Here is a 23,501-nt window from a genome sequence, read left to right on the forward strand (position 1 = left end):
GAACTTAAATATGGCCTCGTCCACTCTACTACGTTTTAGTTTTTAAATGCATCTCTTTTGCTACATTTATGCCTGGCGTCCCCACTACTATGGAGTTTTCAAGTGCCTAAAACTGAGAAATTTGGAAATGCTGCTGGTCCTGTTTTAGTTAAAAAACTCCTGGGTTGCCTTGCAGTCTGGATGGGCAAAAACAGACCTTGCAAACAATGATGTAGGCACCCACGGTCGCTCCCTGATTGGAAATCTGTCTGTTTACTACGGCTTGCTCCATATACATGAATGGTCATTTATGTGCGTGTTTTCAGGTGTGCTTGTATGGACGAAGATTGTTTCTGATACAGAGCTGATATGGTTGTCGGGACTGAGATAATTTTCCCTTCTAAAACACTGTTTTAAAATGAAAACGTATTGGTGTGGACGTAGCCTATGACCAAATGTGATAGGGGCCCATAATAGAGGTGCAACCCATTTGATTTTCTACATAATAGGAGAACTCGGTAAAAGGTTGCTTACTTTTACAGTTTGCATAGCAGTAACATAGCAATTGCACCTCTTGACATTGCATTAAAGGAGAGCAGATCACAAAACTGTGAAGGCTTCTATAAATAGGATAAAAATATTGTGGGTTAATGTGGGTTCCCCCATACTGGGAGTTTACAGAGGAAATGCAAATTTTAATGTTTTGGCCATGTCACATTGTTACTAAAGCGTGCTATACTGTGCTAACAGGAAAGAGGCAGAGGTGGTCCGTGCACTCTGCTTGACTAACTATTTTGTGTTCCTTCTGAACCAACAGCCTGCTGACTGCAGGATACTTATAGAGAAGCTGAAGGCATGCAGTGATGAGCAACTGCTGGTTGAACTGCAGCACATCAAGACCTGGAATATTGGCAAGGTAAGCCCCAAAGAAAAGATTGAGGGAGAGGCACTTTCCTCTCTCTTTTCTTCGGGAACTCAGTCATAACAGTGTATCTGTCATGTCAGAGTTCCCGCTGATCAAGGATTATGTGAAATATCATGATATAAGAGGTGTATTAAAGCATTGTTCTCTTGAATTTAGCACGGGCCTACATCTATATTAAACCTAATTTTAAAAATGGTGCATACTTGCTTGTGACTGCATCATTGGCTGAAAAAATGTGCCGTAATTACAGGCTAATAAAATGAGTTTGAAATTTAATTTGATTTTTTAATTTAATTGTGGCTAATCTATACTGCATCTTTCATGTCAGTAGTCATTGTCAAGTTGCTGCACTGCAAATCATACTTAAGATTGCGACATTGTCAGAAAAAATCAACATAAATACAGGTCAATGACGACAGCTATGCTGTGTGATCGGCTTTACTGACATTTAAAATAAGAGATCACAGGTTAACTCTGTTTTGAAAAGGTCATTTTGGGGTGTGAAAATGCAGCTTTAGTATAGATCGAGAGCTGGAACACAGGAAAAGTTTTTCATTTCATCAGCTTTATGTGGGTTCACGCTTGGACTGCTTGCCCACCATGATGTCTTGATTGTTTAACAAGTAATTACTGTTGCCCCACTTTTATGAACATTTTGCTTATAATGGCTCTGCTCCAACAAAAGGCGTCAAAAATAAAAAATAAAACTGGCTGCTGAGAAAAGCAGGTATACAGCAAATGCAGAGATAACGAAACCAAATGTTGAAACCATCCTGAATATAAATTGAATGGCATTATAAAATCGGTCATATGCTTGGGTTGGACTTGCTATCATATACCTTCTCATAGTCAGAAAGCGGTATCACTATGTTTTGGGGGGAAATAAAAAGGTCTGGGGTATTTAACATTCATTTAATTGATCACTGAAAATGATTTTTGTCTGTCTTAAACAGTGTGAGCTGTACCATTGGGTGGATCTGTTGGACCGCTTTGATGGCATCCTGTGTGATGCAGGCCAGACAGTGGAGAATATGTCATGGCTGCTGGTGTGTGACCGCCCCGACAATGGACAGCTCAAAGCCCTGCTTTTGGCAGTGCTCAACTTCACAGCCCTGCTCATTGAGTATAGCTTCTCTAGGCACCTCTACAGCTCCATAGAGGTAGGCTTGCACTTAGTACACTTTCAACCAATACTCTGCCTTTCTGGATTATACATATGTCACAGTGGAAAAACTAAAATAGCTCACTAACTCTGACCTTCTTTTATCTACCATTGTCATCCCCTTTACAGCACTTAACCACCTTGTTAGCATCATGTGACATGCAGGTGGTCCTGTCTGTGCTGAACCTGCTCTATGTGTTCAGTAAGCGCTCCAACTACATCACAAGACTGGGATCTGACAAAAGAACGCCTCTACTGGCCCGTCTGCAACACCTGGCTGAGGTCGAGTGAATACCATTGTTTTCCTCTTGCCATGATTCCAGCTGTCCTTCAAGAGAAAGAGCTGTATTGTTTAGTCTCTGTGTTCTCTTTTGTAGAGCTGGGGAGGAAAGGAGAATGGCTTTGGTCTGGCTGAATGCTGCAGGGATCTGCCTATGACGGTGAGAATTTTACAGTGGTGCTCAATAACTGTCTGTGTTGGCTACCTACAGCTATAGCACAACTAGTTTTTTGTTTATAAATAAGGCCTGTCAACTGAGACTAATTAACTACCATTTATAAATTATCTTTCCTTACTATGCTGCCCCCCATTGGTCCATGCACAGAAGTACCCTCCCAGTGCCACCACACTGCACTTTGAGTTTTATGCTGAACCCGGTCCTGAGGTCAAAGTAGAGAGGAAGGTAAAGACAAATATATTTATTTATGTGTGCATTGTTGTGTTGATGGCTCAACTTCCTCCTAATCCTTTCTGAACTCTTTATTTCCCCAGCAGACAAGTAGTAACACACTACACTATATCCACATCGAGCAGCTTGACAAGGTACAGTTGGATTTGAATTATATCACTAACAGTCGGGTTATAACACCATGGGTTCTTCACCTTACACATGGTGTCCTATGTCTCTCAGATTTCAGAGAGCCCATCTGAGATCATGGAGTCACTGACAGCGATGTACAACATCCCTAAAGACAAACAGACCCTGCTTTTCACACATATTCGACTGGCCCATGGTTTCTCAAATCACAAGAAGAGGTTGCAGGCTGTTCAGGCCCGACTGCATGCTATCTCTATACTGGGTGAGTAGAAGCTGCCTTCTTAAGCTAAAGTGACAAGGGGATTTACTCCCAAGTTTTAACTGATGACTTTTTCTGTTTCTGTGCAGTGTATTCAAATGCACTCCAAGAGTCAGCCAACAGTATTCTGTATAATGGCTTGATAGAGGAGCTGGTGGATGTATTACAGATTACAGACAAACAACTTGTGGTAAGAGAGTAATTCACTTTTTCTGCATAATCAGTGTCATTATACTAAATGTCCATGCCACACTAGCAGTAGCACTGTATTTGTAAACTGACACTAGATATCTTTTGCTGCTTAGTCAGACCAAAAGTACTTTCAGATGATTTAAATGTGTGTATTCTCCAGTGTCAAAGCTACAGTGTGGTGAAGTCCTGTTTCACCTTCTGTTTTTGAAATAATATCTTTGATTTTGTTCTACAGGATATCAAGGCAGCATCTTTGCGCACTTTAACTTCGATTGTCCATCTGGAGAGGACACCCAAACTTTCCAACATAATCGACTGCACTGGCACTGCCTCCTACCATGGCTTCTTGCCTGTGTTGGTGCGCAACTGTATACAAGCAATGATTGGTGAGAATGTTGCTGAAAGTTTTGTTAAGAACAGTTAAGTGTGTGATACACAAGGACATAAGACAATTAAAATGGAAGCTTGTGTGATAACCTTTCATTTTTGTTTCCTAGATCCACTGATGGAACCCTACCCACACCAGTTTGCCACTGCACTCTTCTCATTCCTCTACCACTTGGCTAGCTATGATGCTGGGGGGGAAGCCCTTGTCTCCTGTGGCATGATGGAAGCCCTCCTGAAGGTATATTCTGGTCCTAACTATGTTGTAGTTTTATTTTTCACTTGTAGTTTTATTCTCAAAATGTTTAAGTTTTCCGCTTTATCTTTTACATTGTAGGTGATTAAGTTCCTGGGTGATGAGCAGGACCAAATCACCTTTGTTACTCGAGCAGTACGGGTCGTGGACCTCATCACCAACCTTGACATGGCTGCCTTTCAGTCCCACAGCGGCCTTTCCATTTTCATCTGCAGGCTAGAGGTTGGTTATGAACTTTGCCTTTAGCTATTCCGAACACCATCAGCCTTCAGCTACAGAGTCACTGAAATGTCTACGTAACCTCTGGATTCACACTATTCCTCTCTTCATCACGCTCTCAATCACTTTGTATACACAGCATGAGGTGGACCTGTCGAGGAAAGAGTGCCCTTTTGTCATCAAGCCAAAGATTCAGAGGCCTAGCGCAGCTGTGGAGTCTGAGGACATGGACACAGACATGGAGAGTAAGTCGCTGTTCCTAAGACCTGTGGAAGGTTCTCACTTTCAGAAATGAATATCTATAAGTTGAGGCTATAATCTAGGCTATTTGATAATATTGCCAAGTTATAAAGAATCTTTCTGCTATTGTGTTAATTTTGCCAAAATTATGTATTCACTCAGTGTCGGAAGTTGCCATGGAAAGCAGCCCTGGACCGTCAACATCTTCTGGCTCCAGACCAGAGGCAGACCACCGTGCACAGAGCAGCGCTGCTAACACGCCTCGTGCAGGTACACACAGCACACATACAAACAGACTCTTGTCGCTGTTGCGTTCTATCATCACAATGGCACTTTGTCTTTCTAGGTATGCAGTGTATCCCTCAGAGGGCAGCTCTATTGAAGTCGATGCTAAATTTCTTGAAGAAAGCCATCCAGGACCCTGCCTTTTCTGATGGTATCCGCCACGGTAAGTCATTGGCATTCTCTCACTTGTTTTATAGGTAAACTCAAGATCCAGGGTATCATACCAATCGTGTTTAAACATGTTGCCTCAAGATCTATACTTTTCATTATCCAAGGGTTGACTGTTAATGTGTGTATCTGCACTCTCTTTTTTTCACAAGTAATGGATGGGTCCCTGCCTACCTCACTCAAGCACATCATCAGTAATGCAGAATACTATGGCCCTTCGCTCTTCCTCTTAGGTGAGTTCACAGCAGCGCCTCAGAAAAGCCCTTCAGGTACTCTTCTGACAGAACTATGTGCTGTCACTCAGTTTCAGGGACGCAACGTTTATGTCTATTAAACTGCGTATCAACTGAAAAAGGTAATTGAATGTGATGACATTGCAAATTTGTTATTGTTTTGGATTATGATTTCTTTTTTCTACTACCCCCCCCCCTTGTCTTTGTCTTTCTGGTTTGTAGCGACAGAGGTTGTGACGGTGTTTGTGTTCCAGGAGCCATCCCTGCTCTCCTCCCTGCAGGATAATGGTCTCACTGATGTCATGCTGCATGCCCTTCTCATCAAAGACGTGAGTTTCCAGCTCTGCAGCTGTTTGCTGTGGTTTTTTTTTTTTTTTTGTCTCTGACAGTCTATGAGAGATCAGTACTATGTTTAATTTTCTCTTTCGCTCATTCTCTCAGCACATGTACTGAATTTGATATCTTCATTGTTATTTAAATGTTTCAGTTGTCTCCATGCATAGTACAGTTGATAGATTAACCTTACACTGAGTGCTTCATTTGCTTTGAATATTGATTGACTGTCAGTGTGAAAGGGTTGTCCTGTGCCCGTAAGTTCTCAGACCTGTTCATGTATTAATTAAATTGACAAAACTATAAGCTTGAGTGTGAAACCATTATCACCTGGCAATAACGTCCGGTCACCAACAGATGGATCAAAACATACCTGAACCCCTCCTTGTCTTCTAAAAAACACTCTCCCTTGTTTTTTAATGGATTTCAAATTACATTTCTGTAGTGTGAATGCCACGAAACACATGTTGTAGTATTGCAGACTTGCATGAGAAATTGAATTTAATCATTTGTGAGAACCTCCATGCCTTCATGCTGCCTATTGAGTTGCATTATCCACTTGTGTACAGAAGTTCTGTTGACTTGTTATATTGGTTCTAGATCTGTGTTTCTTCTAAACAATAAGAAAATGCTTTAGAAAGAAATTAAAAGTGCAAGTATAACAGTCTGGTACACTGACCTGTGATTTGTGTGGTCCACTGGCTGACCCAAGTCAGATTTTGGCATGTACTGTGAGCAACCTGACACAACAATGCATGTCAGGGAATTTTGTGTGAAAGTGGTTACAATGCAAGCTAGCACTGTTAAGTGCAGGTTGATAAAGAGTCTTTGATGGGAAAACAGTATTGATTAGTTAATCTTTGCCACTTTCACCCTCTTCCTTTTTTTTTTTTTTTTACTTTTATCGCATGTTCTTCATTTTCTCTCTTTTCCAGGTTCCTGCTACCCGTGAGGTGTTGGGTTCTCTCCCAAACGTGTTCAGTGCTCTCTGCCTGAATGCGAGAGGCCTGCACTCCTTTGTTCAGTGCCAGCCGTTTGAGCGCCTCTTCAAAGTGCTTTTGTCCCCTGACTACCTGCCTGCCATGCGACGGCGACGCAGCTCCGACCCTTTGGGTGAGTTGGATCGTATGTGCTGTTGTTCTAGATTTTCCTGTGTGGGACCTGCTTGAGTGAATGATATGTTCTGTTTGGCTTCAGGTGACACTGCATCCAACTTGGGCAGTGCTGTAGATGAGCTCATGAGACACCAACCAACTTTGAAGACTGATGCTACTACTGCCATTATTAAGGTAGTGTGCATTTTTAGTAAGAAGTATTCTTGGAAATGTCATCACATGATATGGCAAGATAATTAAAGCTAAATTGGTGTTACAGTTACTGGAGGAGATCTGCAACCTAGGTCGAGCCCCTGAGTATATCTGCCAGAAACCGTCTATCCAGAAAGCAGATGGCACTGTGGCAGTGCCACCAGCTCGCTCCAGCCATGCTGCTGAAGAAGCTTCAAGTGAAGATGAAGAGGAAGAAGAGGCCCTCCATACGTTCAGCCAGCAGCAGGGGGAACCAGAGAGCAACAGACAGTCAGTTCCACTTGAACTGTATGACGCTGAGTTCATAACACAGTAGAATAGAGCAACAACTCTTTACAGACTGATATTTTTTCAAGTCAACTGACTAAATTTCAAATATTTTTGTCTATAGTTGTCATTTTGATGATATGTGGATTTTTGCAGGGTGGTGGGCACTGAGGAGCGGATACCTATCCCTCTAATGGATTATATTCTGAATGTGGTGAGTATTGATTGTTTGACAGTTTTGGTATTCTTTTGGATATGTTGTGAATTATTCCAAGCTGTGGAGCAGTGCTGTAATTTCTCAGTTCAGTCACTGATTTGTGATGCACGTTTTTCCAGATGAAGTTTGTGGAGTCCATACTAAGCAACAACACCACAGATGACCACTGTCAGGAGTTTGTCAACCAGAAGGGGCTGCTTCCACTGGTTTCTATTCTGGGCTTGCCCAACTTGCCCATAGACTTCCCCACCTCTGCGGCCTGCCAAGCTGTGGCCGGTGTCTGCAAGTCCATATTGGTGAGTACAAGAGAAATATTACTGTGGTGATTTTTTCTTCATTGTATTTATTTATCTCAAATGCCATACATTAACATAAACGTGATATTAAAGTGCCAAATTTAGCCAAACGACTTAAGCTACGTTCCTTGGGCAATACATAACTTATATATGTATAATAATAACAGTTATAATCTGCTGAATTCAACTGAAGCTTTTTTCCTCCCTCAACTTCTCCACCTTAGACTCTTTCACATGAGCCTAAGGTACTCCAGGAAGGCCTGTGCCAACTGGACAGCATCCTGACATCTCTGGAACCACTTCACAGACCAATTGAGGTGCCTGGTGGATCTGTGCTTCTAAGAGAACTGGCCAACGCGGGTCATGTCACCGACGCCACGTTATCAGCTCGTGCCACGCCCCTTCTTCATGCACTTACTGCAGCACACGCCTACATCCTCATGTTTGTCCATACTTGCAGAGTGGGACAGGTAAATATGAATATATTTTATTATCAAACAGAATTGACACCCCTCCCCCTATTGTAATGACATAAAATCACTTGATTACACAAAGTTGATCTCACATTGTTCACCTAACAAAAGGCTGCATCAGTGATGTTGGAAAGAGAATGAATACTTATGCAGCCAATTAGTTTATTTACTTGTACTTAATCTAGATAATTTTTTTTCAAATTTGTGATCATTTTACAATGGTTCAGCAGCCCTGAATGTTTCTGTTCTCTTCCTAAACAGAGTGAGATCAGGGCTATCTCTGTCAACCAATGGGGCTCCCAGCTTGGCTTGAGTGTTCTCAATAAGCTCAGTCAGCTCTACTGCTCTCTCGTATGGGAGAGCACTGTGCTGCTGTCCCTTTGTACACCTAACAGGTAAGTCTCTTATCTTTTTCCCCTTTATTTTAAATGTGTGGTTAGCTGTAACCCTCTTGACACCTCTCGCCCATCCCCAACAGCCTGCCACCAGGATGTGAGTTTGGCCAGGCTGACATGCAGAAACTGGTGCCCAAAGAGGAGAAGCCATCTGGCAGCACTGCAGCAACAACAGCCTCTGGCTCCAGGAGAACTGGTAATATAACAATTTAACTTAAAAACAGCAGTGTCCTACCATGTCCCTGGAACACTCTCCATCAACTTCACTTTCCTCTACCTTTATCTAGCAGAGTCTGAGACTGTGTCTGTGGATTCATCTGCTGGTGGACTGTTGGAAGGCATGGGTCTAGATGGGGACACCTTGGCTCCCATGGAGACAGATGAACCCACTGCAACAGACCCGAAGGCCAAGTCCAAACTTACCCCAGCTATGGCCACCCGCATCAAACAGATAAAACCGCTACTCTCTGGTAAGATGATTTTCTATGACACCCAATCCATTTTTATGTTTTTAAAAAAATATTTATTTTTATTTATGTTATTTTTTTTAAATGTCCTAAATTACCTTTAAAATGACTTGAATGTCTCACTGACGTCTCACTGACCTCCTTGTTTGTTTTCCAGCTTCATCTCGACTAGGTAGGGCTCTGGCTGAGCTGTTCGGCTTGCTGGTGAAGCTGTGCGTGGGCTCTCCAGTCCGACAACGCCGCTCCCACCATGCCACAAGCACAGGCACTACCCCCACACCTGCTGCCCGGGCCACTGCCTCTGCTCTTACCAAGCTCCTCACCAAGGGTCTGAGCTGGCAACCCCCACCCTACACACCCACTCCTCGCTTTAGGTAAAGAACAGACTACTACCACTGCTTGCCGTTGTTAATATGTGCATTGTACACAGTGGTAATATTACGTGTGTTTTTTGCCTGGCAGGCTGACTTTCTTCATTTGCTCAGTGGGCTTCACATCTCCCATGCTGTTTGATGAGAGGAAGTACCCCTACCATCTTATGCTGCAAAAGTTCTTTTGCTCTGGGGGGCATGATGCCTTATTTGAGTAAGTTAAGTCCCACCAGATGGTGACATATCATGTTCAAGGTCTTCACTGTATCTTCAGATGTTGATTGCTGATATCTATAACATTCTAATTTCTATGATTGACAGGAGTTTTATTGGTTGTGTTCCTTTTGTACAGGACATTTAACTGGGCCCTGTCGATGGGTGGGAAAGTGCCTGTTTCTGAGGGTCTGGAGCATACTGACCTACCAGATGGAACAGGGGAGTTCCTGGATGCCTGGTTAATGCTGGTGGAGAAGATGGTGAATCCAAGCACTGTGCTGGACTCACCCCACTCCCTGCCAGCTAAAATGCCTGGGGTCACACCTACCATGCCCCAGTTCAGCGCCCTTCGGTTCCTCATAGTCACCCAGAAGGTCAGTATCCACATCATTCAAATGAGTCTACTGCAACCTGCAGGTTTGTGTTCAACATGGAAAGACAGTTATACATAATGCATGGCATTTAATTGGTTAAACTCATGAGAACATGGTATTTGGGTTCAGGGACTGGGAAAGATGAAAACTGTTGGAGTCCTACCTGTTCTCATTTGAAAAATGTTTAATTTTTCTCTTTTATGCATTTCTGCATTTTAATACCGTGAAGAAAATGTTAGACCTCAAGTTATAGAAATAAATAGAACAGCATCAATCAGTTCATTTGGACTCTGAACATGGTAAACATGACCTTGTTGAAATGCAACATACTGTATCTCTCATACAGTCTTGTATAGGCCTCCAGGTTTAGGAGCATTTTTCTGTCCAGGTATGAGAGGTGGAGTTGAATGTATGTTGGTGGTATTATTGTAACACAGTCTCTCCTTCATCAAGGCTGCATTCAATTGCATCCGCAGTCTGTGGAATAGGAAGCCGCTGAAGGTGTATGGAGGCAGGATGGCTGAATCCATGCTAGCCATCCTCTGCCACATCCTAAGAGGGGAGCCTGTTATCCAGGAGCGCCTGGCCAAAGAGAGAGAGGGGACGGTGCGGCCAGATGATGAGGGGGTTTCCACTGGTTCTTTGGGACCCAGCGGAGCCCCTGGAGCAACTACAACAGGTGGAGAGGCACCAGCACCTACTGGAACAACTTCTGGAGTGCCAGCAGGAGGATCAGCTGATGATTCAACCAATTCCACGCCCCGTCGTGAACCCCAGGTTAATCAGGCTCAGCTTACACAGGTATGTAAAACCTGTCTGACACTGACATCTTTCTCAGTTGATTTTTGATGTTGGTTGTTTCTTTTTATCTTTTTATGCATTAGAATCAAGTACAATTTGTACACACTGTGTCATGATACCGGGTTTTCATCTTCTTCTTTTGGGTGTTAGTGCTGGAACAACTGGGGACAAATTGTGTACTTTTATTTGTTTGTTTTGTCTTAAATTTTATGTTATTATTTGTGGTTTGACCAACAACTCTTCGTGCTTATAGCTGTCGTTTGTTGCTGCAGCCTTGTTGATATTTTTAGCTTTCTGTTCCACTACTGCAGACAGATTAACAGCACACGTTTATTGCATAATTACATGTCCAGTTGGCCATGTAAGCAAGAAACTAAACTGGAGGTTGGAATGGAGGTTTGTTTAGCAATCATCCTCCCCATACATCCTAGCATCCACTGAATCCTGGGCCACCATTTGTTTTGTAACAGGAAACATGCAGAGGGAGAGAAAGGCACGCACAGGTCCGCCAGCAGCAGCTCCAGCAGGTATCGGAGCCATCAGGGAAAGGTGGAGAAATTGAGAGAAGAGGTGGTTAGAGAGAAGGAGTGAAGGATAGAGGTAGGACAGGACGAACTGATTGAACAAGGAAAGGGAGAGAAGACTTTGGACCACATTACTGTATTACTCAGACCTTTTTGAGGCAGAATATCAGGATAGAGTTGTGAAGGAAAAGGGATTGATTAGAGAGGTTGTGTGTAGAGGCCTCTCAGTCATGATTAGAAAAAGATGGGATGAGCAGGAGTAACTGGAAGAATGTATCCTCGTCCTTCATAATGATATCGTCTTTGACTTTTCCTCATCTTTAATGAGATTTGTCAGTCCTAATCATAATCTTAAATTTTTATTTGCCCTTCGTTCATGACACCAGCTATGTGTACTCTTGTAAAAATATGACTTCCTCTTTTGTTTTTGTTCTAGCTGATGGATATGGGTTTCTCAAGAGAGCATGCCATGGAGGCCCTACTGAACACCAGCACCATGGAGCAGGCCACAGAATACTTACTTACACACCCTCCTCCACTTCTTGGTGGAGCAGTAAGAGTAAGGCTTCATAGACAGAAACACACACACTTCCATTCTTTGTAATATTCACAAGTCAAACTCAGGCAACTTATATTGTTGCTCTTACTCCATCTAGGACCTGACTATGTCTGAGGAGGACCAGATGATGAGGGCCATTGCCATGTCACTTGGTCAAGAGGTCAGCATGGAGCAACGGTCTGACTCTCCTGAGGTGTGTAATTTTCACTGTTCAAACTACATGGAAAAACAGTTTTGCTCTAAACCATCTGTTGCTATCTCATGAATTAAAAACTTAACTCTACCTGAACACCTGTTGACATTATTTTTGTCTGTTGCAGGAAGCAGCACGTCGGCGTGAGGAGGACGACAGGAGAGCCAGAGAGCGGGCAGAAGAGGAAGAGGCCCGCTGCTTAGAGCGCTTCATGGAAGCTGAGCCACTGGACCCCCAGGAGCTGCATACTTTCACTGACTCCATGCTGCCTGGTTGCTTCCATCTTCTGGATGAGCTGCCTGACACAGTCTACCGACTCTGTGACCTACTGATGACTGCCATCAAGAGGAGTGGCCCAGAGTACAGAGAGCTCATCCTTGGGCAGGTTGTCCACCAGGTATGTGGATAAATGCATGTTTAAATTGCACACTGCCCTCTGGAGCCTGTTTTATGTTTCCAAAGCACCGGCCTACATTTACTGTCAATGTTTTTGAAAGCTTAAATAGCAAAGTGAAAGTTGTCGGATGCAGATTTACAGTTTTTTTCAGTTGAATACAATCTGTCTCTGTAATTCACTGCTAGTGATTTAGAGTAAATGATTTAAGCAACTACCTGACATATCTTGAATTTAAATGCAGCTCTGTAAGCCATTATGCATTTTTGTGTTTTTATCATTCTTCACAAGTGACCATGAAAACATCTTTTTAAAATCATCTTTAAACTTTGAGCTTTTAGTAAATCTTGACAATAGAGGCACAACATATTTGTACCAGCCTGATTGTGTTCATCTTGTGTGTAGGTGTGGGAGGCAGCAGATGTGCTGATCAAGGCAGCTGAGCCCCTGACAACCAGTGACACAAAGACAGTGTCTGAGTGGACCAGACAGATGGCTACACTGCCCCAGGCCTCAAAGCTGGCAACACGAATTCTGCTGCTCACGTTGCTCTTTGAGGTAACAGAAAAACACATTCTGAAAGTTCTAGCCTTAAAATGTTCACTCGTAGATCATATATCATAGAAATGTTCACTCATTTACTGTCATTGTTCCTCTACAAATCCCAAACAATCATATGTGCTTTTCTGTTTTGAAAGGAACTAAAGCTGTTGGGTGCCAGAGTGGTCGAAAACAGTGGGATTCTTGATTTGCTGATTAAGCTGCTTGAGGTTGTGCAGCCCTGTCTGCAGGCTGCTAAAGAACAGAAAGACATCCAGACACCAAAGTGAGTTTTGCACAGCCCTACATATCTCTCTTAACTTGTAAATGTTAAACCAGCTTTTCACTATGAGGGACTTAATATGTTTGTTATATTTATTATATTAAATAACTTCCTTTTTCTGCAGATGGATCACACCAGTACTATTGATCATTGACTTCTATGAGAAGATGGCAGTCTCTTCAAAGCGCAGAGAACAAATGAACAAGGTGCAACTAAACCTTATAAAACAAAGCCAGGGATACAGCTTACAAAAATATTATACTTAAATAGTTAGACTTAGTTAGAAGTACAGGTATAGACAACCATGTTGGAGGAGAGTAAATAATAAAAAAAAAATAAAAAAATAAAAAAAATAAACTTTTCGTATGTTGTTACTTAACAGCACATATGATAGTTTATTGCAACAAATTCTGTACATTCCATTGTAAGGTGTTGGTGTTAGTTGGTGCATCTCTTTTGTACAGTTATTGAATTCTCTCTGGGTCTACCTTTAGTATCTGCAGCCCAATGGGAATAACTGGCGATGGTTTGATGACCGCTCCGGCCGTTGGTGCAGTTACAGTGCATCAAACAACAGCACCATTGACTCAGCATGGAGAGCTGGGGAAAGCAGTGTCCGCTTCACAGCTGGACGCCGAAGATACACCGTGCAGTTTAACACCATGGTGCAGGTACACACAAACTCTTAAAGATCTTTCTCCACTCTCAGAGAATACACAAAGATTATACTTAAAAAAAAAAAAAAAAAAAAAATCTTCATCTCATGGTTGGTTGTGTTTAGTAGAGTTGGCTGGGTTCCTTTGATTAAATCCACACTTTCGGACAGGTAAACGAGGAGACTTGTAACAGGAGGCCAGTGATGTTGACAGTCCAGAGAGTGCCTCGCATGCCCAAGCCTGCCAAGACCGGTAGCATTACTGACTCTGAAAGAGAGGAGGCAGACAGGAGCAAAGTGGAGGAAACCCAGACTGACCTAGACTCAGGGGCAGCAGTGGAGATGAGTGCTCCTAAGGATGATTCCAGCCAGCCGAAGGAGACCACCACTACCCTAGAGATTGATTACTCTCAGCGCTCCGATATTGTTGTACAAGGCCTGACTGAGGACATGACCACCGTTCTTATTCGGGCCTGTGTCAGTATGATAAGTGTTCCTGTGGACCCAGACACCCTCCACGCCACACTGCGTCTCTGTTTGCGTCTGACACGCAATCATCACTATGCTATGATGTTTGCTGAGTTGAAGAGCACAAGGATGATTTTGGGGCTTACGCAGAGCTCTGGCTTCAATGGCTTCACCCCGCTAGTTACTCTTCTGTTTAGACACATCATAGAAGATCCAGCCACACTCCGGCACACTATGGAAAAGGTTAGTCTATTCTTACGCTGCTTAAATGGAGCTCATGGTATCTTTCATCACCAATTTGTTTTTGCTGAATGTGACATTTTCTGAATAATACATCTATGTTAGTTGATAACAAAATCAAATAACTCATCAACATGTTGCCATAGGTGGTGAGGTCAGCTGTGACCAGCGGAGCAGGCAGTACCACCTCAGGAGTGGTGTCTGGCAGCCTTGGTTCCAGAGAAATCAATTACATTCTTCGTGTACTCGGCCCTGCCGCCTGCCGTAACCCTGAATGCTTTGCTGAAACTGCCAGCAATTGTGTCCGCATTGCTCTGCCTGCACCACGTGGAGCTGGCACAGGTGAGTGTGCAAGCTTTTGGTAGACTTTAGTTTTAGTAGGTGTAGTAACTCCATTAGATTTAAAGCTACTTGTACTAAGAGTTGATCTAGTTTTAAGGTTGTGTCTCAATTTCTAACCCCAATAAACTGACACTTGATCTTTTTTCTTCAGCCTCTGATGATGAGTTTGAGAACCTTCGAATTAAGGGGCCCAATGCAGTGCAGCTGGTGAAGACCACTCCGCTGAAACTCTCCCCCTTACCTCCTATCCCTGACACTATCAAAGAGGTCATCTATGACATGCTCAATGCTTTGGCTGCCTACCATGCTCCTGAAGAACGTAAGAAATGTTATCAATATCTATTTGAAGGGTGTATATATAATTTTAAGTCATTTGAACATTTCAGCTAAGTGTGGGCTTTTGTGTGGCACAGCTGAGCGTCCAGAAGAACGAGCAGCAGCTGTGCCTGGTGGTCAAGACCTGTGCCAGATATTGCAGGATGTTGGTGATGACGTTTATCAGCAGTACCGACTCACCCGGCAGGGCAGCGACTTTGACTCCCAGTCTGCATTCCATATCAATGTGAGTCTCAATGACAAGTACGCCTGTTCAGCTTGTGTATTGAAACGTCAAATGTGCCATCTCCTCATTTAATAATAGAGCCATGTCTCTCTTTCTCAGACTCAAGTGTTTGCTGCTGATGGAGGTGTGGCTGAGTCTTCTCAGTCTGGCACACCACAAGGAGAAGGTGAGAATAATGTTTTTTAACGAAGTAACTGCACATATCAGATACTGTTATCTCTCCTCACATTCAATTAACTGTCAGTCTAATAGCTTTGTTAATGTCAATTATTGCAAAGCAATATATGGAATGGTAAAAGTCTGTATGTTAGCAGTGTAGCACAGTCAGTCTGTAGTTTTTATTCTAATTCAACTGTTTTAGCTCAACAATAAATTAAATAAATGATTAGACGAAAATGCTCATTTCGTATACATACTGCCTAACCTTGCTCTGATTTGTTCATGGTTATTTGCTGTGTTTAGATTTTGGATTTTTGGTCCTAGATAAACCAAAAATGTGCACCAGACAAGGTGTAAAATCAATTTGTCTTAACCTTTGTCTTGATTTGAGTTCTCATTTCATTAATTCAAGACAGTCCCCTATATTAGTGTGTGAACTGTACATGATGCATCCTATCATTCTGTCTTGCATTAGCTTCCACACCCGAAGAGATGCGGGAGGAGAAGAAGGAACAGGAGGGAGAGAAGGGTACCAGCTCAGATGAGGGTAAAGCTGCCAAAGTTAAAGCAAGCAAGCCTCTAATGCCTACCTCCACCATCCTGAGACTGCTGGCTGAACTGGTGCGCTCATATGTGGGTATCGCCACATTAATTGCCTCCTACTGCTACACTGCTGGACAGTCCGAGCTTATTAAGGAGGTGGGTAGTTAAACAAAATGTTGTCAGCCCTTCGCACGTCTGTATTGCCCTGCCTTTTAATATAATGTTTTCCTCTTAACCCATTTTGACCTCCCTGTATCCTAACAGGATTGCAGTGTTCTAGCCTTTGTGCTCGACCACTTGCTGCCCCACACCCAGAACTCGGAGGACAAGGACACCCCAGCCTTGGCACGTCTCTTCCTAGCCAGCCTTGCAGCTGCCGGCACAGGCACTGATGCCCAGGTTGCCCTAGTCAATGAGGTGAAGGCCGCCCTTAGTAGAGCTCTAGCAATGGCGGAAGGTGCAGAAAAACATGCCAGGTAAACAGCATAAAAGACATGTAAACCAACCTGATATTGATACTATAACCCTTGAATGAATGAATGATGAATTATAAGGATCTTTACAAACCCATGCTTCTCTATTTCTCAGACTTCAGGCTGTGATGTGCATCATCAGCACCATCATGGAATCATGTCCCTCCACATCAAGCTTCTATAGCACTGCAGCAGCCAAGACACAACACAATGGCATGAACAATATCATAAGGCTCTTTCTTAAGAAAGGCCTGGTTAACGACTTGGCCCGTGTGCCTCACAGCTTGGATTTGTCCAGGTATACACCATATTAATTTAAATTGCGAATTGTTTTGCACTTCAGATAGCACTAGAGTGGGGGCCTGCATCACAAAGTTTGATCTGTGGATAAGTCAGTTAAATGGGCCCTTTGGAGTTTTCTTGTAAGCAGCTAAAGCTACATTTACATTCAATTTTTCTCACTAAAATGCACTGAGTGTGTTCTTGAGGTCAAACAAATGTGGCAAGTGACCATAAGTACTTTTGAAGTAAGTATTTTTAGTTTGAAGTATTTAACATCAATGTCTAGTAGTTAGCATTCCTCTTCTTCCGTTCGTTGTCACATTGCCACATATCTTGGCATATTACTGCCATCTGTAGATCAATGGAATAGTGTCACCATTGGGTACACTGTGTACCATGTCACCAGCATGTGTACATGAGCATGAGTCAAACAAAATAGAGACCCACTCTTAAGAAAACAGCTCCATAGCACCACTAGTGGTCTAAAACTCCAAAGGAAACCTTTAACTTTAGCCAGCTCAATTTAAATTGGGATAGATGATCATGGCAACCTAAACCCAGGGCTGACTGAGCCTGTTTGTAACCTTGGCTTTTCTGGATCAACATTTTTATGCTTAGTAAACCCAATAACTCAACTTGTTTGGTAGTTATATTTCAGAATCAAGTTTGCTTTGCAAAAAATGATTTGCATCATATTCAGGATAAAATAACTCCATATTCTTCATTTACATCATTTGATTTAGTCCCAACATGGCCAACACAGTGAATGCTGCCCTGAAGCCTCTGGAGACTCTGTCCCGCATCGTCAACCAACCTAGCAGTCTGTTTGGGGGCAAAGGAGGCTCGAGCAAGAACAAGGCTGAACATGATACTGTGGGCACAGCCAGGGACAGCAACAGCAACACTCAGGAACAAGGTATCGACATGAGTCAGATGAGATATTTCAAAGCTATAGATCCAGTGATTCTAAATATGTCTGTTGCTGATGTGTGACATGTATTCCAGGAGAGTCTGGTGAGGCAGAGCCAGTGGAGGGCAACCACAGGGTGCAGGGAACAGACAGCGACTTGATGGATGGAGAGACGGAGGGAGACACTGTAGTCATTGCTGGTCAGCCTGAGGTTCTCAGCACACAGGCTATGCAGGTGAATGATGTCGTATTACACAAAATACTCAAATAGTATTTCACCATATTAGCTATAACTTCTATAATTACTGGTCATAACATAAGTGGGTATGACCAAAGATAGATAGCTTGGCAACAAGACACTTTTTAATATAATTTTCTGTGCTTTTAGGTTGAAAATGAGTTGGTGGATCTGATTGATGAGCTGTTGGAGAGAGATGCTGGTACTGTCAACAGCGCAATTATAGGTAAGTCACTGAATTAATCTGGGAAGGGTCAGCAGGTATAGACGGTTAACGGTCAAAGAAAAGGTTAGAATAGGTGTGTGCACACCCTCTAACCATCAGTGAGATAGGTGCTGGATTAAAAAAGGACAATAAAAAGAGTACCTGACATCTGGAATCACAGCTCCATTAAGTTTTACAAATTTTATGAGACTCCAGAGTGCAGGTAGTCCTTGTATTGCAAATAAACAAGTGTATCACTTGCTATCTGTTCTGTCAATCAGTGGGACGCAGTGGTGAAGATGAATCACAAGAGGACGTGTTGATGGATGAGGCCCCCTCCAATATTAGCCAGGCATCCACTCTTCAGGCCAACCGGGAAGGTAATCAGACATTGACACATCAGAATATTGCATGTTTATCATGATAAATAACATCACACAACTTTTTTATTTCTCCGTGCTGGAGGCTTTGTCCGATTTGAAGGTTTAAGGACAGCGTGTTGAAATGCTATAAAGATTGCTAAGCCCCTTGAGGGAAATGAAATTTGACTTGACTTGGTCTTACTGATGACTTCAGTTTATAAGATGTACTTCTATAGGACTGTGTTTCTCTCTTCCCTTAGACTCCATGAACATACTGGAACCAGAAGATGAGGAACACACACAGGAGGAAGATTCTAGTGGCAGTAATGATGATGAAGACAGCCAAGATGAAGAGGAGGAGGAGGAAGAAGAGGAGGAAGAGGATCAGGTATGGATTAATGTAATGAAGTTAAGTTAAGAAGTCTTAATTGTTGTTTATCCTTAAGACTCAAGGCTGCTACTTTCCCTCAAGGATGATGAAGAAGGAGATGAGGATGATGATGATGAAGGTTCAGAGATGGAGTTGGACGAGGATTTCCCTGACATCAATGCTGCACCACACATCCGCTTCGAAAGGTTTGACAGGGATGATGACCTCATCATAGAGTTTGACAACATGTTCTCCAACAATGGTAAGCAGGATCATGTAGCACTAACAATCACTAAGGTTAAATTTATTAATTGTAGGAATTTTCAAATTTTACCTCCCAATCTCCATTTGAGACTGCTCAATGCTTTGGATGGAAGTCAATCTTAATGTTAAACAATTGGGCTTCAATCTCCATCTATACACAACAAGACCTTTGTCACAGCAGGCATTTTGACTTGTCATAGCAGGAATAGCAACACATTTTAGAAACAAATGTTGTTAATAATGGCTCAGTTCCAGCACGCACAATACCAGGACTCTGGATCTAGCTCACCAAAATGGAATGCGTTTGTTTTTAATGTTATCAATTACACTACTGCTTTGTCCTGTTACGGTACGGCAAAATCTCTTTTGTGAATAAGGTCTATCAGCCGGTAGCCCTCCTCCAAACTGTCTCTGCTTGCATCACTCACTAAAACTTTGGACATCCCAAATTATTGGAGTTACAGGCACACACAATAAAAGAGATGATGCAGAAAATAATTAGATTTTTCATGAACATTACTTGGGGTTGTGCCAGGTTGTGCCAGGTGTTCCCCTAATGTCTGCCTACTGTTTTCTGTTATTTTTCCATCAGCTGACATCCCTCCTTCCCCAGGCAACATCCCCAGCTCCCACCCACTGATGGTGCGCCATGCTGACCACGGTTCCCTCACCCTAGGTGTGGCAGGCACTAGCAGCCGCCTAGCACAGGGCATGGGTCGCAGCCAGCGGACTCTGCGCCAGCTCACTGCCAACAGTGGACACACCATCCATGTTCACTACCCTGGCAATCGGCAGCCCAACCCACCACTCATTTTGCAAAGGTGAAAGCAGGTTTTTTGGTGGCTGCACAACACATCTGTTTTGCAACATCTACTTCACTTGAGCGACATTGCTAATTAAAATGTCTCTTTTTTCCCTTACTCCCTTGTTTAGATTGTTGGGGCCCAGTGCTGCAGCTGACATTTTACAGCTGTCCAGCTCTCTACCTCTGCAGTCTCGTGGTCGTGCCCGCCTTTTGGTTGGAAATGAAGATGTGCACATCATTGCTCGTTCTGATGATGAGTTATTGGATGACTTTTTCCATGAGCAGAGCAGTACTGGGGGACAAGCAGGTGAGAATAACTATAGGTTGTCATTAATATAATGGTCTTTTGGTTTAGTATTAGCTTGAGTTCCTAACATGTTTATTCTCTCTGTCTCTCTAGGCACCCTCTCTAGTATTCCCACTGCCTTAACTAGATGGACAGATGAGTGTAAAGTGCTGGATGCTGAGAGTATGCATGACTGTGTAGCAGGTGGGTTAGTTGAAGACTGGAAACTCTATGAAGATTAATTTGATAGTATCACTAAAAATGTTTATGACCAAGTACCTCAGTATTGCTAATGTGACAATATTTTTGGGATGGCTACTGTTGCTTTCAGAAAATACTTCAATTTTTGTGAATTTGATCACTAAAATTTGGATATGATGGCCAAGTAGATAGAAGTATTTACTCAGCTCTATACACACATTACAAATTTTTATCAACCATAATTACATCTTGTCTCACTTGTTGATGGCATGGTTATATAAATGGCCTGATAGAATGGGAGATATCACTGACTACAGCATGCAGGCATTTTTTCTGTATATACTTGATGATAAACATAAACGTAATTTAGACAGTCTGAGGGACCTACCTTTTAGTCAAGTATTTGAATTGCTATAGGATCCAGCAGGTTTTCTTGGGAAACCCAAAGCATGGCACTTGGCAGTTTAGTTTTTGCATATTTGATCTTCGCTCGTGCACTTTACTAACTAGTCCCTCCAGGATTTCGCACAATACCACACGTACAATATGTAGGCTACAATACCTGATTTCGCGGCAGCTTTTCTTAGATATTGCGATGAATTTGGCGATGTTTTTAGATTTTTTTTATTATTATTTATTTATTTTTTCTTCTTCTTCGTATAAATAATTAAAAATCAAAGGCAACTCGTACCAGTGAGAATAAATCCAGTGCAGTGTAGGTGGTGACCCAGTCTTCACAAACCGCTTAAAATGTGTATAAGTATCACCCGGATTATTTGAACTGTAAATATTTTATTTTATCTGGAGGGAAAAAAGTAGCAGAGTGTCGTTCCGGTGCGCTCGGGCAGCTCTACACCTTATGGTTCTACCACAATGTTGCTTATTGTATAAAACCATTCATCAGGGAATTGCCTTACATGTTCTTTAATACTAATTTTTGTTAGTAAATGTGAGACGTCCGTGTCACACATGTACAACTTCACAAGATGCTTCAGAACCAGAAACAAAGAAGTGATATTGTTGACATACATCAAGGTTTTGCGCAGGGACTTGTATGATTAGTTAAACTCATGGGAAACTATGATGACTTTTGATCAAATTTGTGGAAAATTTGCAGTGATTGGACAAAAATTCATGGTCGAGCATAATTCACAGGGATTGGTTGAAATTGCATTAATTATTACAATTGCGATATCGCAACATTCTGGAGGGACTGACTAACCACGGCAGTAGACGGAGTGCAGCAAGAGAACCTTCATTTGGGTGACTATATCGACAGAATCGAGTGGTGATTCAGAAAGAGAGAATCAGTTGGAGTGAATTATATGATTTAATCACACATCAATTTGTAATTTCTTCCCAATTTATGACCAATTAAATTTTTTACTAATTTTAATGAGAGCATCAGGTTTATTGTCTTAACCTTAAGGGGCATTAACTGTGACCTTTAAGTTACAGCCACAACCAAGGATGAATTCTGATATCTGTGTTTGCTTTCAGTGGTGAAGGTACCTATCCTGCAGCATCTGGAGAGTCTACGAGATGAGGAACTAGAAGAGCGGAGGGAGAAGAGAAGGAGGCAGCTGGCTGAAGAAGAGGAGTCTAAGCAGAATGAGAGGAGGGCCTCTGGAGCAGAACAGGCCAGGGAACAGAGCCTACAGGTTGGCAAATAATACATTTGTTGGCTGTGTAGGAGGGAGAGTTTTCAAACAGAAGTGTGTGTGTGTGTACCTTTTGAGAGTTATATACATTTTTTGCTAATGTCATTTGTTTTTGTCCCTAGGGTTCTGGATTGGGGGCAGTTAATGGTGCAGAGAACACTGCAGGTACTGACATCCGTAAAGATTTTTTCTTTCTTTCTTAATGTTGAAATCCCTGGACCTGTCTGTAATGGACACATCTCAGTGATGGGCATCAAGAGGCATGCTGCCAGCAAAGCGTGCTGTGGGATGAGGTAGTAGTTTGTATAGTTTTAGGATCACACCAGATCTGGGAGATAACTATACAGTCTACTGTCTTTCCTATGGCAACGCCATACCACCTCGGCATCTTCATCTGCTGCGAAGGAAATCCACTTTTAACTTGGAAATAGCTCAGATAATTAGCAGACTGAAAATATCTGATCCACATCGCTGTCTTAAGCACGTAATTATAAACATATTTGCATTATATCTCAGGTGTACAATATTGTTCCTTATCTTGTATTCCAGTGTTTTCTCCTGCTGGCTGTGCTGTGGTGAGGTAGTAAGTTGTGTTGTTGTTGGGGATCAGGATTATGCACCCCGTTCAGGAGATAACTATACAACTTACTGCCTTCCTCAGCAGAGGCTATTGGCATCTGAGTGGAAAATTATCTTCTGTTCTCTTTGGCTGCAATTGTATGTATGGAAAATGTTTTCTGTAATTGTTAAATCTTATAATGGCCTATTTATTAAAGAATTAAGCATTAGTAGCTGTTGTGTGTAGAAAAAAAGGTTCCCAATGAGTATCTGTAAGGTTGAATTCTTGTAAAGAATGCTTAAAAACTATTTCCCTGTCTTCATATAAGTTTTCTCTCTGGATCTTGCAGAAGGTGAGCAGGCCCAGGGTGGTACAGTGTCATGTCTGGACCCACCCAGGGTCTCAGAGGGCTTCCTCACTGCTCCCCCATCTGGAGAGGTCACTCCCACCACACCTGCTCCTCATGAACAGGCCCTAGTCTCCTTGGAGACTGCGATCAGTCAGCAGGTCCACCAGCCAATTGCTGACCTGCTACTGGCCGATTCACGTACCAGCTCACTGGCTGCTCTGGCAGGGGCAGGCCTTCCACCCTTGTCGGCAGCTGACAGACCAAACAGTGAAGCGGAGGCATCTCAGATGGAAATGTCCCCAGCACCCACAATCGGTGAGAGAGTCGGAGGAGGAGGAGGAGGAGGAGCAGTGGATGAAGGCAGGGAAGGTAGATTAACTTTGAAAACTCTCCTTATACAGACTGGCCAACAGTAAGGACACACATCTGTAATGTAA

General features: G+C 42.7%; 1 protein-coding gene across 9 annotated transcripts in view; it reads left to right on the plus strand.

Annotated features, from left to right (window-relative positions):
* huwe1 (HECT, UBA and WWE domain containing E3 ubiquitin protein ligase 1) overlaps window positions 1-23,501 on the plus strand; it is a 41,554-nt gene that overhangs the window by 5,848 nt on the left and 12,205 nt on the right. For 3 of the 9 annotated variants that reach the window (XM_087179686.1, XM_087179693.1, XM_087179687.1), the window contains 56 exons: window positions 797-895; window positions 1,858-2,064; window positions 2,196-2,348; window positions 2,444-2,506; window positions 2,672-2,749; window positions 2,839-2,889; window positions 2,978-3,146; window positions 3,233-3,333; window positions 3,571-3,721; window positions 3,833-3,960; window positions 4,057-4,197; window positions 4,334-4,439; window positions 4,597-4,704; window positions 4,781-4,882; window positions 5,040-5,120; window positions 5,343-5,449; window positions 6,389-6,566; window positions 6,651-6,742; window positions 6,828-7,048; window positions 7,184-7,241; window positions 7,364-7,540; window positions 7,765-8,010; window positions 8,275-8,408; window positions 8,492-8,604; window positions 8,696-8,878; window positions 9,033-9,249; window positions 9,338-9,460; window positions 9,599-9,836; window positions 10,290-10,637; window positions 11,598-11,720; window positions 11,818-11,913; window positions 12,041-12,310; window positions 12,713-12,865; window positions 13,006-13,133; window positions 13,255-13,336; window positions 13,625-13,801; window positions 13,957-14,496; window positions 14,640-14,835; window positions 14,987-15,154; window positions 15,249-15,397; window positions 15,497-15,563; window positions 16,032-16,255; window positions 16,364-16,575; window positions 16,688-16,870; window positions 17,598-17,770; window positions 17,860-17,999; window positions 18,153-18,228; window positions 18,489-18,587; window positions 18,830-18,957; window positions 19,042-19,201; window positions 19,796-20,024; window positions 20,137-20,315; window positions 20,409-20,498; window positions 21,996-22,156; window positions 22,279-22,321; window positions 23,065-23,433. In XM_087179686.1, the coding sequence (XP_087035812.1) occupies window positions 797-895; window positions 1,858-2,064; window positions 2,196-2,348; window positions 2,444-2,506; window positions 2,672-2,749; window positions 2,839-2,889; window positions 2,978-3,146; window positions 3,233-3,333; window positions 3,571-3,721; window positions 3,833-3,960; window positions 4,057-4,197; window positions 4,334-4,439; window positions 4,597-4,704; window positions 4,781-4,882; window positions 5,040-5,120; window positions 5,343-5,449; window positions 6,389-6,566; window positions 6,651-6,742; window positions 6,828-7,048; window positions 7,184-7,241; window positions 7,364-7,540; window positions 7,765-8,010; window positions 8,275-8,408; window positions 8,492-8,604; window positions 8,696-8,878; window positions 9,033-9,249; window positions 9,338-9,460; window positions 9,599-9,836; window positions 10,290-10,637; window positions 11,598-11,720; window positions 11,818-11,913; window positions 12,041-12,310; window positions 12,713-12,865; window positions 13,006-13,133; window positions 13,255-13,336; window positions 13,625-13,801; window positions 13,957-14,496; window positions 14,640-14,835; window positions 14,987-15,154; window positions 15,249-15,397; window positions 15,497-15,563; window positions 16,032-16,255; window positions 16,364-16,575; window positions 16,688-16,870; window positions 17,598-17,770; window positions 17,860-17,999; window positions 18,153-18,228; window positions 18,489-18,587; window positions 18,830-18,957; window positions 19,042-19,201; window positions 19,796-20,024; window positions 20,137-20,315; window positions 20,409-20,498; window positions 21,996-22,156; window positions 22,279-22,321; window positions 23,065-23,433 (8,788 nt within the window). The remainder of the gene's footprint in view (window positions 1-796; window positions 896-1,857; window positions 2,065-2,195; window positions 2,349-2,443; window positions 2,507-2,671; window positions 2,750-2,838; window positions 2,890-2,977; window positions 3,147-3,232; window positions 3,334-3,570; window positions 3,722-3,832; window positions 3,961-4,056; window positions 4,198-4,333; window positions 4,440-4,596; window positions 4,705-4,780; window positions 4,883-5,039; window positions 5,121-5,342; window positions 5,450-6,388; window positions 6,567-6,650; window positions 6,743-6,827; window positions 7,049-7,183; window positions 7,242-7,363; window positions 7,541-7,764; window positions 8,011-8,274; window positions 8,409-8,491; window positions 8,605-8,695; window positions 8,879-9,032; window positions 9,250-9,337; window positions 9,461-9,598; window positions 9,837-10,289; window positions 10,638-11,597; window positions 11,721-11,817; window positions 11,914-12,040; window positions 12,311-12,712; window positions 12,866-13,005; window positions 13,134-13,254; window positions 13,337-13,624; window positions 13,802-13,956; window positions 14,497-14,639; window positions 14,836-14,986; window positions 15,155-15,248; window positions 15,398-15,496; window positions 15,564-16,031; window positions 16,256-16,363; window positions 16,576-16,687; window positions 16,871-17,597; window positions 17,771-17,859; window positions 18,000-18,152; window positions 18,229-18,488; window positions 18,588-18,829; window positions 18,958-19,041; window positions 19,202-19,795; window positions 20,025-20,136; window positions 20,316-20,408; window positions 20,499-21,995; window positions 22,157-22,278; window positions 22,322-23,064; window positions 23,434-23,501) is intronic. The other 6 variants (XM_087179692.1, XM_087179691.1, XM_087179689.1 and 3 more) reach the window with 6 other exon arrangements.

This window comes from Seriola lalandi, unplaced genomic scaffold, assembly GCF_002814215.2.
Source record: "Seriola lalandi dorsalis isolate HSWRI2012SDOR001 ecotype SW California unplaced genomic scaffold, Sedor1 jcf7180002054861, whole genome shotgun sequence".
NCBI classification, from domain to species: Eukaryota; Metazoa; Chordata; class Actinopteri; order Carangiformes; family Carangidae; genus Seriola; species Seriola lalandi.